Raw genomic sequence first — 13,634 nt, 5'->3', positions numbered from 1 at the left:
GTGTTGGTATGCGCGCTTCAGCTCTTTAAAAAGAGCAATTTCCCTAAAAGAGCAGCACGGGTGTGACACTGTCTCTTTTTAAAGATGTCATTTTGTCCGTGTGTTTCCCGATGAGGTCATTACCTGGCTCCATCTGACAGTCACGATCACTGCCTCACATGTTTGGGCTTAAAGCACGCTGAGGTAGCGTTTGTGGATGAGTAATGCACCCACTGCGGGAAGATGACCATCGTGATGCTGCGGTCGAGACTCGATTACCTGCAAAAAGATAGAGTCCCCTCTGTTAGGCCCCGATCTAGTTCCTCTTCTGGTGTTCAGAACAGGGCTACTTTAGTGAATAACCAGTGATGCCCCAGCTGCCGAGTCAATCTCCATGGCCCCCTCACTCCTCTAGCGCATCGCAAACTGTGGAGCTTCTGGGGCAGATTGCTGGTCCTTCTCATGGGGGACCTAGCGTTTAATTCGGGGCTCCGGCGGAGGATGGGCTAGTGTCCTCTGGGATGAAAACTCGACTGTGCTGCCCCCTTCAGACGCCTCCACTGTGTCCATCTGAGGTTGCTTCGTGCCATGAATATTCCAGGACAGCTGAATCGTGCAGCCGACGAGCTCTCATGACAGCCAGTGTTCCCGGGAGAGTGGCGGCTCCATCCCTGGTCGGTCCAGCTGATCTGGAGATGCTTAGGAGGCGCTCAGGAAGACCTGCTTGCTTCTCCGGACACCTCCCACTGCCAGTTGTTTTACTCCCTGACCAAGGAGACCCTCGGCACTGACACACAGCTGGACCCGGGGCCTATGCAAGTATGAGTTTCACCCAGTTAACCTTCTCGCACCGACACTGTGCAAAGTCAGGGAGGACGAGGAGCAGGTCCTTGCCCAGGTATTAGCCCAACTGGGCCTGGTTCCCAGAATTCATGCCCCTCGCGACAGCCCTTTCTGTCAGCCCCTCAGACTTTCTCAGAGACAGGGCACCCTATGGCACCCGTGTCCGGACCTCTGAAACCTCCACGTGTGGTCTCTGGACGGGACGAGGAGGACTAAGACGAACTTCCCCCTGCGGTAGTAGACTCCATCACTTCAGCACGAGCGCCCTGTACGAGGCACGCTTATGCTCTGAAGTGGAACCTGTTCGTCGAGTTTTGCTTTTCTCACTCAGAAAAATGCCCGGTCAGAGCTGTGCTTTCCTTCCTACAAGAAGGGCTGGAGCGAAGGCGCTCTACCTCCACCCTGAAAGTATATGTTGCCGCTATCACCACACATCATGATACAATAGATGGCAAGTCCCTGGGAAAGCACTTACTGATCACGGGTTCCTAAGGGGCGGGAGAAGACTAAATCCTCCTCGCCCTCACCTTGTACCCTCTTGGGACTTCTAGCTGGTCTTAACGGCCCTGCAACAAGCTCCATTTGAGTCGCTGCAGTCAGTCGAGCTTAAAATTCTATCTTTTAAGACAGAGCTCCTGACTGCGCTTGCTTCAGTCAAGAGGTTAGGGGACCGGCAGGCATTTTCAGTCGACGAATTGTGCCTGGATATGTGCCCAAGGTTCCCCTCCACCTTTCAGGGATTAGTTAGTAAACCTGCAAGTGCTGCCCTTCAGAACCTCAGACCAGCTTTTTGTCTGTTTCGTACGCCAGCAGAAGAGAAAGGCTGTCTCCAAGCTCACTGGATGCCATCGTCATGGCTTATCAGTCCCAAGGCGAGCCGTGCCTCCTATGGCTGAGAGTCCACTGTACGGAGTGTTGTTTCCTCCTGGGCGCTGGCACATGGCATCTCGCAGACTGATATTTATAGAGCTGGGGGCTGGGCGACACCTAACACGTTTGTGAGATTCTATAATCTCTGTATAGAGCCAGTGTCCTCCCATGTACTCGCTACCAGCAGCTGGTCATGAGTAGGGCCCCCACTCTGTGTCTCGCTTGCTGCGCACTTCCCCTCTTAATGACCTGGATATGTGCGCTTATTCTTCTCCACAGACTTAAATGAGACATAGCTGAGAAATCCATTATATGAGCTACGCTATCAAGACTAATAATATAGTTAAATACTGTAAATACGCGAACAGTTCGTCCAGCACCCCCGGCATGTGTTCTGATTCCCCTATGGGGTTTATTTTATCAAAAGGGTGTCTTTCCCTTGGCAGAATCCGCTCTGCCGTCTCTGTCCGGTATTGTCTCACCCCTAACTGGGCTGGAGCTACCCCAGAGACTTCCTTATGTTGCACTGGCCCCTTGGCCAGTCCATATGCGTAACCTCCACATGACACCTCCCTATGGGCAGGATGTGGCTTCCGCAGTGTTCCCTTCCCCTTGCGAAGGGCACGCTTCCCCAGTGTTATCCAATAGTCTCACTGAGCAGGTTAGATGGAACAGCAGTGATTGACGCTCTCTGTGTAAATCCCTGTACTTTTGTCCGCCCCCGATAGGTGCGGGGGGAGATGGTGGCTTATGCAGGGTGCTGGAAGGGGCAGCAATAGTGGCGCTTTATTAGAGATCCCAATTCGTCGGTACATTCCGACGTGACCAAACGTGACCGACTGAAAGGGAACATCAAGGTTAGTATTGTAACCCCCTGAAGGAGGGAACGGAGACGTCACGTCCCATCGCCACAATTGCTGTACCACTGCTGAGCGGACGGGTCATCAGCTCGGCTCCTCAGCGAAAATGTGAATCGGCTAGATTTGCGGGCTTCCTTATATATCTGCTTCGCAGGGCATGGTTTGTGATGCAAATCTCACCTGCCAATGTCCATTGGCTCATTTATTTACACCCGAAGATGATTGGGCTCTCAGGCGACGTACCGATGTGACTTGTCCGTTCTCTCCTTCAGGGAACGGGGGTTACAATAGTCACCTAGATGTTTTCCTCTGATTTTAGGGATAAATTATGGGTAGGGATAGGATTAGGACTATGTTTTTGGACATGAATGTTGTTCCTGGATCAACAATAGATGTTGATCCAGGAACATTTAAAGGAAAGAACTCAATGTGTATAGGTGGAAGGTATTCAGTCAGATCCTATAGAGGTTGTTAAGGGAATCCCTCAAGGATCTGTGTTGGGGCCGCTATTGTTCAGTACATATATAAATTGCCTTGACTTTAATATTGATAATGCAAGGTTTAATATTTAAGCAGATGATACTGTTATTTATTGTCCAGTTCCCACTAAGGAGCAATCTGCTTTTGATATCATCCAAAATAGGTTTTGTGCTTTGAAGCTGGTCTTAAATGTTGAAAAAAATGCATGTTATTCTCAAACAAAAATTTCTTCAGAGAATTCCATCACTCTTTGGACTTCTCAGGGGAGTCAGATTGCATCAGTGTCAGAGCACGCTATCAATAACACATTACGTTTTGGTTCACATATTAATTATTTGAGGCAAAAACTCATGAAAATGTTAGGGTTTTACTGTAGAAATAAGTCTTGCTTTTCAGTTGATGTGAGGAAGAAATTAGTGTTTGCTACTTTTTTACTGTTTTTTTGATCATGGGGATGTAATATATCAGCATGCTCCCTCTTACCTTCTCGCCTCTCTGGAAGCTCTGAACCATGGTGCTCTGGGATTTATAACTGATTGTACATTTTCAACACACCATTGTGAACTATACAAAGAGTAACTTGGCCTTTGTTGAATATTCCAAGAAAAAAGCACTGGTATTTATTGAGCCATATTGGGTTATTTGCCCTCTTGATTTTGTTGTTTTATTCAACGGAAATTGCCTGGAAATTACTCATTGCTCTCTCAGTCAAGTTACAATCTTTGTGTCCCCCTTGTCAGAACTGAGTTTAGTAAAACTTCCTTCAAATATGCCGCCACCTCGGATTGGAATCTTCTTCAGACTGAGATTAAACTAAAAAACTTGGTGTTTTATAGTCATTTTAAATGTTACTAAATAGCCTGAATTAATGGTGTGTAAATGTTTTTAACTTGTTTTATGTTGGATTTAGTATTGTATGTTGCAACTTTTTGTATAATTGTGTATGCAAGCTTGGCTGCCTATCTTGGCCTGGACAATCATGTAAAATATTTTTTTTATTTTACTTTTCTCCTGGTTAAATAAAGGTAAATAATAATAAATAAATAAATAAATAATGTCTTACTTGGCAAAATCACGGGCGACCCGGGTTATTTATTCAGTGTATATTGTTATATAAATTTATACAATATATATTGTTTCAAAGTGCTTCACGGTAATAAATAGGAAAATAAAAGCATTAATGATGCAAACCATCAAATATTAAACCAATTTAAATTCTGCTATAAATCAGCTTCCAAAAGACAATACTGTCATTTTTCATCTCAAATCAGTTCAGTATTGGTTCAGTTCAGTTCAATAAATTCAGCAATTTTGAAATTCCAGTTTAATGCCAGTTAAATTCTAATTCTATGTCCATTGTTATATTGACTACAGTATTTACTCTGCAAGGACACCTGCAGAGGACTTAACATCATCAAAACACCAACTCATTAAACATATATCACAAATAAAGGTTCAGAAGGTGATGTTAGTTCTAAGAAAAGCTCTAGCAGTATTTTATTTTATCATCTCTAAAAATAAATTCATACATTTTAAATGTAACTTAAGTGTCAACCACTTGAAATAAAATTAAGCCAGATAATACATATTATGCACCCTGTTTGTTAATGTGTTATAAGGTAATTTGATTAATAATTTATTTGGTTGCTTTAAACTCAAAGGGTAGGCTATTTGTTTTATGTAATACAAATAAAACAACATGCTACAAACCATATTAATATGAACTATCATAGTTAAATTGACAACACATATATCCATAAATTATTTAACTAATTTACTAAAAAAAAAATTACAAAGCCTATTCTTTGTAAATAAATACTGAAATTGTGCATTACCTGCAAAAGTCACATTCTGCTTCTGGCTCTTTCTTTTGGAGTGAGATCTTCTTTCGAGCTTTATGTCTCTGGCTGTTGATTTTAGTTATAGTGCCTTTCAGAGAGGCCGATGACAGAGTCCCAGACGCAAAACAATCCTTTTTCATGTACTCCAGAGATGACATGAGATTACACTTGTATTCTAAACCACTGGAACTGAAGTTTCTTGGGTGAAAATCCAAATCAAACGCTATAACATCATATTTGACTGTCTTCTTTTCCTGAGAATAATCTCATCGTGTCCGTGTCTCTTCTTTGATGTGCAATATGTGACGTAGTTTTAATGACAGGGTTAAAGAGGAATGGTGAAGGTACAGAGCGAGACAGAATCTTCGAGTCACTGCATGTAGTGTATCGTGTAATTTTATGAGCGCACGGTTGTTTTTCTTGCGCTTTTCACGATTTTATTCATCCCTATTCGTTTAAACAAGCCATTTATAAACATCATTACTTGGAAAAATGAAAGCAAAAAATAACTTTAGGCCTACGCATGTTTTGCAACGGATTGTTACCGATTGTACTGTAGGCTACTACGTTTCATGCTCTTTTTCTAGACTAAAATAAAAATAGACAGTATCCTATATGTGTTAATAATAATAAAACGGTGACACTTTAACACTTGTTAAGACATTAGCAAACACTAGCTACTAAACTAAGGCTTAGAGACAAATATATAGTGTTTGCTATGTCTTAACAAGTGTTAATTATGATTCTATATATATATATATATATATTGTTTTTTATAAAACAGAACGCAAGGCAACGAGATAATTTCAGGTCTTCGGGTTACACGTGCAATAGCCTATAGGCCTATTATAAATGAACAATTTGGAAAATATTTATTCTCCTTTTCATTTGAATAGACAACTATAAAGGCAAATGTACGACAGAGGAAAAGGTTAAAAATGAAAACCACCTTGTAAAAAATCTAAATTATTCGAAATAACCAAAAGAAAATATTTTAAGTCTCCATAAGCAAAACTGAAGTGTACGGAAAATAAATAAATAAAGCTATATAATAAAAGAAAAGAAAAGAAACAAACAAACAAACCACAAGTCCAACTAGGCGTAGGCTACTCTTCTTCACACGCAGTCCATCAGTAAATCCCATCAAGAGTAAATCTCTTGTTAATAATTTACAAAAATAAATGGCTCCCTTTTTATATAAATAGTATCAGCGTACCCATCCTATTATAAATGAATGCACCGAATACACACATGGCTTTCACATGCAAATATTTTCCCCACCAGACAGGCTGACAAAACAGTTTGTTAAACCAGTTTGTTTGAAGGTTGTTTATTAAAGTGGCATTTCTCGTGCAAGAATTTTTAGCAGAATCTTCCGATAAAATATTACAAGCAGGTCTCAAAGGTGAATGGGTGCAAATGAAAATCGAACAAACCAAACGAGGTGGTGTAAAATTAAGTAAAGCGCCATCTTGTGGTTGACAATTGTAAACTTTCCTTGTGTTTGCTATGCAGACACTGACAATGATCTCATCATACAGTACATGGATTTTAATGGATTGTATACATACATTTGAAGCAGAGGGAAAGGTAATGACATTTTCCTCTATTTTTGTTACAAACTTTTCAGCCCCCCTAAACAAGGTTCAGATTTCTAAAAGCAATCTTTACAAATTATTGATGTAATCGAATTAAAAACACCAGAATCATAATCATAATGAGCTTTATTTGCCAAGTATGCGCAAACACACAAGGGATTTGTTGTGGATTTTCAGGAGCTCTGGGTACATACTTGCATGCATGCATACATATATGACACGAATAGAAAGAACATTTAAAGAAGCAAGACTAAGAAAGAAAAGAAAATAATAGTAATAATAATAATAATAATAAAGTGGTATACATCTGGAACATTAGACTTATGCACAGATTTGTGCATTATGTTGTATATACAGCGGTATAAATAACAATATGTATATGTATTTACATCTAATTATTGCCTCACTCTCAAGTATGAATTAGGTATGAATGATAGAAACTAAGGTTGTAACTAAGGTAGTAATTGCTGTGTTAATTGTTTAAGCTGGAGATAGCATAGAGGAAAAGCTGTTTTTATGCTTAGATGTTCTAGTGTGCAGAGATCTGTCTGAGGGTGCAAACAGGTTGTGGCTGGGGTGAGAGGGTGTCTGTGATGATGTTACCTGCCAGTTTCTTCACTCTGGAGATGTACTAACAGTCTAACAGTCTGTTGCAGTCTTCTTATGTCTGATTTGCTGGCTGACCCAAACCAGACAGTTATAGTAGTGCACAGAACCGACTCGATAACAGCTGAGGAAAACTGTGTCATCTGTGGCAGGTTGAACTTTTTAGTTGACAAAGCAAGTACAACCTCTGTTGGGCCTTTTTCATAATGGAGTCATTAGCCATGTTTCCACTGTCGGGCCAAAAGCGAGCATGCTAGTGCATGCCAGGGCCAGTTGCGTTTCCACTGTCATTCTGGGGCTTGATCGGGCCTCATCGGGGCCTCCTCGGAGCCAACAACCAGAAGAGCTTGGCTTAGACTGGTCGGCCCCAGAAGAACCCGCCCACAGCCGACTCAAAGAGTGGTTCCAGCCTCCTCGCCAGCAACCAGCTTAAACTTAAATATAAGAGCAAATTTCAAAGAGCTTTTCCTGCAACCTTGCAAATGCCGCGTCGCGATTGCGGCTAGTGCAGGACTTCCCTGCCCACTCTAGATGAGCACACTGAGTGTGTCTCGTGCTTAGGCAGCGCCCACACCGAGGCAGCTCTTCTGGATTCCAGATGCCCACACTGTGAGAAGCTGAGCCTCTCAACGCTGCACGCTCGGATCACGCTCTTCAGCGACCCGCCCGCTCCCTCATCTCCTTCCCCTCTCGAGCCTAGGCGAAATAAGAAGTGGAGCCGGCAGGCTGAGCAGCGCTCAGTGCCTCACTCTCCCCTCAGCGTGGCGAGTCCCTTGTCCTCTTCACCCACGAAGATCAACGCCCCTCATCTGGCGCGAGTGGTATGGTCTTGTTTGGCGGGTCTGATGATGAGTTTGACTTCATGTCTCTGGCCACCTTCGAGTGGTTTGAGTAGGTAAACTCTGGCGATGACTCATCCCCTCCGCTGCCTAAAGAGACAGATGAAGCGTGGCCTAGGATTGATACAGAGCTTTTGCGAGTCCTCTCAAAAGCCGTAGAAGAGCTCGACTTACTGTAGAATGGTCGGCCCCAGAAGAGCCCGCCCGCAGCCAACTCAACAAGTGGTTCCTGCAGACAGGGCGCCGCCATCAGCCCCCTTGCCAACAACCAGCTTCTTTCTTCCCTGAAGTACATCAGGAGCTCCCGTATTCAGCACGTGTCCAGTCTTCTTCGGCTGTTCTTTCTAAAGTCGACGGCGCAGATGAAAAAGGATATACAAAGCTCCCCCAGTGGAAGAAGCTGTCACTGCACACCTCTGCCCACCTACGGCGATCAGTTGGGAGGCCAAGGCCAGTCATCTGTTAGCGCTTGCCTCCAGGGTGTTTGCTGCTTGCGGCCAAGCCACCCCTGTGCTACATACCATGACGGTACTTCAAGTGTATCAGGCCAAACTTCTCCATGACATGGATGAGTCTGGACCCGGCCAGAGCTGTGCAGCGCAACTGACCTGCCCTGCGCGCTACTAAAGCCACCGCCCAAGCCATTGGTCGAGCTATGGCCAGCCTAGTGGCGAACCGGCTAATGGGCACGAACGACCGAACCTCCACTCAGTGAGGGTGATTCACGGTCACTCATGGTCGACGCAATATGGCACACCTTCGGTCAGACAGATGTGGATCTCTTCACGACGAAAGAGAATTCCCACTGCCAGACATTCGCACTGGCCCAGAGATGGCCTCGCCTGTGCCTCTACGCGTCCCCTCAATGTAGCCCTGCTCCCGCAGCTCATCAGTCGGGTCAGGGAGGAGAAATATTCAGTTCTTCTGGTGGCAACACACTGGCAGAACCAGCCTTGGTTCCCAGAACAGAGCGCTCTGGCCAGTTTCGGCAATTAGAGCAGCTGTTTGTTTTCTTCGGAGGCCGCAGCAAAGGACTCACGTTCTGCTGCATTGATTTGATCAAAAATTTAGTAAAATCACCAAGCACCATCAACATGTTAAACTCAATAACTGAAATGCTCACTGTTCTTCTGGGGTCGTAAATCCCTTCAGAGAATACATAGATCTGTTCTGTAAACCTGTTCTTGCACTAGACACCTACATCAATTAGCACTCTTCTGGACTACCAAATGAGCATAAAATCTGAAAATATTACATATCTTTTTCCCACATTAAATCAGAGGTAGGGTGAACACACTGTGATGTTTTGCTGGAGTCAGAAATTTCGTCTACATTCGACGCACATGGCACCCTTTAGCGTCAATATGAGACGCAGATAAATATGGGCCAGAAGGCGCCTCCTAGCGGTCTAACCCTAACCCCTACCCCAGACCTAAACCTACCCATAATCTGCGTCACATATTGACGCTAAAGGGTGCCATGTGCGTCGAATGTAGACGAAATTTCAAAAGCGTCAGTATATGACGCCTTGGGATGAGAATGTGTTGGAATGGAGCACACATGAAATCTTTATTCTCTTAGCTTTTGAGTTTCTGGTGACATCACATCCTTTAAATGTGAATTTATTGAAATTCTTCAAAGAATTCTTCAAAGTCACCATTGTTTCAGCTCTGCACACTGTGGACATTTTCTCAACTGTCGTCCTCATGGATGACATCTACAGGATTAAGGAAAAAAAACAGCATTCATATAAAAAGCACACAGGTTTTTATTGCATATCAATTTCATGTATAAATTCTTCATAGCATTGGAAAGATTACATTTGGTATACATATCTATTCTACAGAATTAACATCAGAATCATGTCTTTTCCATGAAATTGCTCTAAAGTACATCTTCAGTAATCACAAGCATCAAAAAAGAACTTCAGAATTTCAGAATTTTCAGTATTATTCTACAATCCTTAAATTTTGTCATTATTTCTCTCCCACAAGCATATTGTTCAGTTCAATAACCATCTGCCCATAGTATTTAAGGCAGTAAACAGGACTTAAAGTCAAACCTACTAACCTAACCACATGTACAATAAGTGCATCTACAAATTCATTGTTTTTTTTATTTATTATTTTTTCTTTTTAATTTAAGATACACATTTCACAAATGGACACCATTATGACCTCTAAAACACAAGTCATGCACAATAGTTTTAATAAACATAACAGAAGCAATATACAACTCATATCCAAATGAAACAAGCACCATCTATTTTCAAACCCATGTTTAAAATGAACTTTTGGACATATCAATGTTATTTTTTTGAAATACTATACACTTTTTTTTTTTTTTTTTTTTTTTTTTTTTTAGAGAAACCACATTATTTATGGTTTTTGAAATGATACGTTTGTTTGCAATGTAACAGTGGGCCAAGGGCATCTGCATTGCTCATTTTTTTACCATTATTCATGATGATTTTAACAGTGTGGGTCAATTTCTTCACCTACAGCGCTTGCTAAGTACAGTAGTATGTGACATGACTTCATACTCATAATTCCATTACATCCCTAGAAATCCTATGCATCCCACAGGCTTTTTACTCAAGGATTCGAGTAAATTATATAGTGAGGAGATACGGTATGAAACAGGGTAATAGTGCCACCTTTTAGTATATTCAAATACAAGACTGCTGCAAGTTTTTAAACAGCACGTTATCAAGCAGATTCCCTGTGAAAGGCCAGTCGAATCAATCTGGTTTGGTTTGTGTTCGCAGTGAAAACTGAACATTCGTAAATGTTCAAAACTGAGAACGCTTGGATATTCTATGCTGTTTTATTCAAAAGCATCTGATAAAATTGCCTGTTTGACCCATGAGTTTAAAGTGCTTGTTAAAACCAGCCTTGCTTGGAAAAATGTCGTTAAAATCAGTACTAAGTTAAGAGCTCAGATGTAAAGGAAAGTATGTGTTAGGCAGACAGGGGTGTGTTGATTTAAGTGCTGATTCCAGAGAACGTAGAGTCTTTTTAACATCCAAAAAGTAAAGGTATGAAATCCTGACCAAAAAGACATTCAATCAAGAGAAGTTAACTTTATGAAGTTTGACTCAACCTACATATTAAATCTACTCTACACATTCATGATATGCATTCAGCTGTTTACGATTCATTCGCTGGCTTCACAGTTCAGAGAAGTTGGATAAGGACTCGTATGTGTATTCATGGATTTGAGCATCTCTCAGAAACCTCTACGCTCTTGTGAACATTAAATGTTGCCGCTCACCATTTAATCACAATCCCATTATAGCCTCTCACTTGCGGTGTCTTTTTTGGTATGCAAACAATATCAAGCATTTGAATTATGTAGAATTTGATATGATATTAAGGACTAGCTGACAAAATAATGGGACATGGGTAACATGCAATTTGAACCCAGAGATACACTGTTGACCCATTTTTTTATGAATATGTTTTACTATGAGTGATAAAATGTGTAAAAATGTTAAAATATAATGCCCCTCTATTTGAGTTACCTGATATTTTAATTACATTTTTTTTCTTTCTTTTATTTTTTTAAATCACGCAGTGCCTACATTTCTAAATGGTTGAACAGATGCATCATAAACAAGACTTCATGATTATGTGCTCATAAAGGAAACACAGTCTTTTGTAATTTTGGCAACTTTCTTTTCTACAAAGAGCTTGAACATTTCTGAATTTCCATGATATTTCAGTAATTTCATTCCTTCAAAAGAGTGGGTAAAACATTTTTTTCTTCATTTTTTCATTAATAAAAACAAAACAACAAAACAATCTAAATAAGAATAAATAAAAGACAAACACTCATCAATGTAAGTAGCAACAACAGAGGAAGAAGAAAAAAAAAAAAAAACTACTAACAGTGGAGGCGACCACTTGGGAAAGAAATGATTGTCAAAGAAAAGGGGGTTATTTGGCACACAACACTCTCTGCTACCAACTGTTAACTTAGTTTGTACATCATACAACAATATTGTACAAATTTGGTCCTTCACTAAAGAATTATATTAACATTTGAGCACAGATGTGCTCAAAAAGAAACAATACTGTTTACCGAGGAACAAATCACATAGAAAAAAAATCATAATATTACTGAATTCAAGAAGAAGGAGAAAAGATTTTCCAATTGCCCCACTGGAGAATAATTTAACTCTTAAAAACAAACGTTCAGTTGAGACTAAAGGCCTGTATACAGCTCAAATACTTACCATAACAACAATAATTACAATGACGATGATGCTATACAAATGAACAACCATGCTGCGTGATATATCATATGAAGATTTGACCGCTTTTATCTGACTGTTGAGCAGCCGAACAAAAAACACAAAGGTGACCTCCAGCATAGACTTCTAGAGCCAGCGGCTTGCAAACTGCGGTCAGCCTTGGGGGAAAGTTAGCATGCTAGTTGCGGGCTAGACTTAAGTGCTTCTATTGCCATTGGAAATCAATGTTGATGTCTACACTAATGATCTACTGTAAGACTTCGGCTGTGAGTTAATATAAAGGGAACCTTGGTACAGTGCTGTAGAAAATCAACTTGAGAATGGAATGCTGTATAGAAACGGTTAAAATCTCCAGTTGAAGAAACACATCAACTACCCTGTCCGGTCAACCCCGGCCTGGGCTTCTCCGAGAACATGGTAAAAAACCCTTGAGAGCAGTCTCTGTGAAATGCATGTAATTGAAAGTGAGGTGGAGAGGTGATTTTAGAGTCTTTCGAATGCATCGCCCCCTCTTGATTCAGCTGGAGGAGAGAACGCACTATAGTTGCTAGTTGCAGACAGGAAAGATGCTGAATGGCTGGGATTTGATGATTTCATTCTTGCTTTTATGCTCTGTAATAAAACTCTCCCATCTATGATTGGTTCCTGTGTCTGTTTCACTCAACAGCACGTTCTCCTCCTTATGCGCATAGTGGTGGTTCGTCTACTGTGGCATTGCTGGTCTTCATGTTGGTCTCTTCTCCCATCTCCTCCTTTCTCCCTCCATCTCTTCTGATCTCTGTTTTGTCTTGTTCTTGTTCTCAGATGTTGTTGAGGGGGTGAAAGGAGCTGGTTTCCGACGGCCCTCCTCCCATGTTGAGCCAGGCATCCAAGGAGTTCTGGGAGGATGAATGCAGATTGGCGTTCTCAGACAGAGAGAGCATCATTGCATAAGCCTGGATGAAGAAAACAAGGAAAGTTTCATCTCACAACCAAAACGCACATCGTCTTTTATCTACCGTCATTCCAAATCCACATGCTGTTATTTTCAGCTGCTTATTGAATACTCAAAAACAGATCTTTCTGTGTTCCACAGAAAATAAATAAATAAATAAATAAATAACAGCATGTGGGTTTAAAAACATATCACTTTTTGGGAATCATTCTAATGCAATCTAAACTTTAATTCTATAAATTCTTTACATGATACAATATCAATTGGACATAAATCCTACAAACATAATGAAGGATTCCAAATCAGACATTTTCCTGCCAATAAACAATATTAAAGTAAAACCATCAACTGGGTTCACACATATAAGACACGTAACAACTCCACATGAAATGTTGAGACCAGAAGACAATTTAAAGTTAGATATACAAGGCAATGATACAGAAAGCTAATAGTGTTAGTTATGTTAATATCATTCAGTTAATATTTGTATCAACATTGAACACTGAAAATATTCTTTATAAAACAAAAT

At 41.1% G+C, this 13,634-nt stretch overlaps 1 protein-coding gene across 5 annotated transcripts in view; it reads right to left on the bottom strand.

The window, feature by feature from the left end:
* Window positions 1-9,666: 9,666 nt before the first annotated feature.
* Window positions 9,667-13,634, bottom strand: part of prdm16 (PR domain containing 16) — a gene marked incomplete at its 5' end in the record, with an annotated part of 226,185 nt that continues 222,217 nt past the window's right edge. For all 5 annotated transcript variants that reach the window (XM_084087636.1, XM_084087635.1, XM_084087637.1 and 2 more), the window contains one exon: window positions 9,667-13,106. In XM_084087636.1, coding sequence (XP_083943762.1) covers window positions 12,972-13,106 — 135 coding nt within the window. In that variant the 3' untranslated portion in view covers window positions 9,667-12,971. The remainder of the gene's footprint in view (window positions 13,107-13,634) is intronic.

The sequence above is a fragment of the Abramis brama genome (assembly GCF_963993115.1).
Source record: "Abramis brama genome assembly, chromosome: 16".
Classification (NCBI taxonomy): Eukaryota; Metazoa; Chordata; class Actinopteri; order Cypriniformes; family Leuciscidae; genus Abramis; species Abramis brama.
This window is presented reverse-complemented; position numbering and strand designations above follow the sequence as displayed.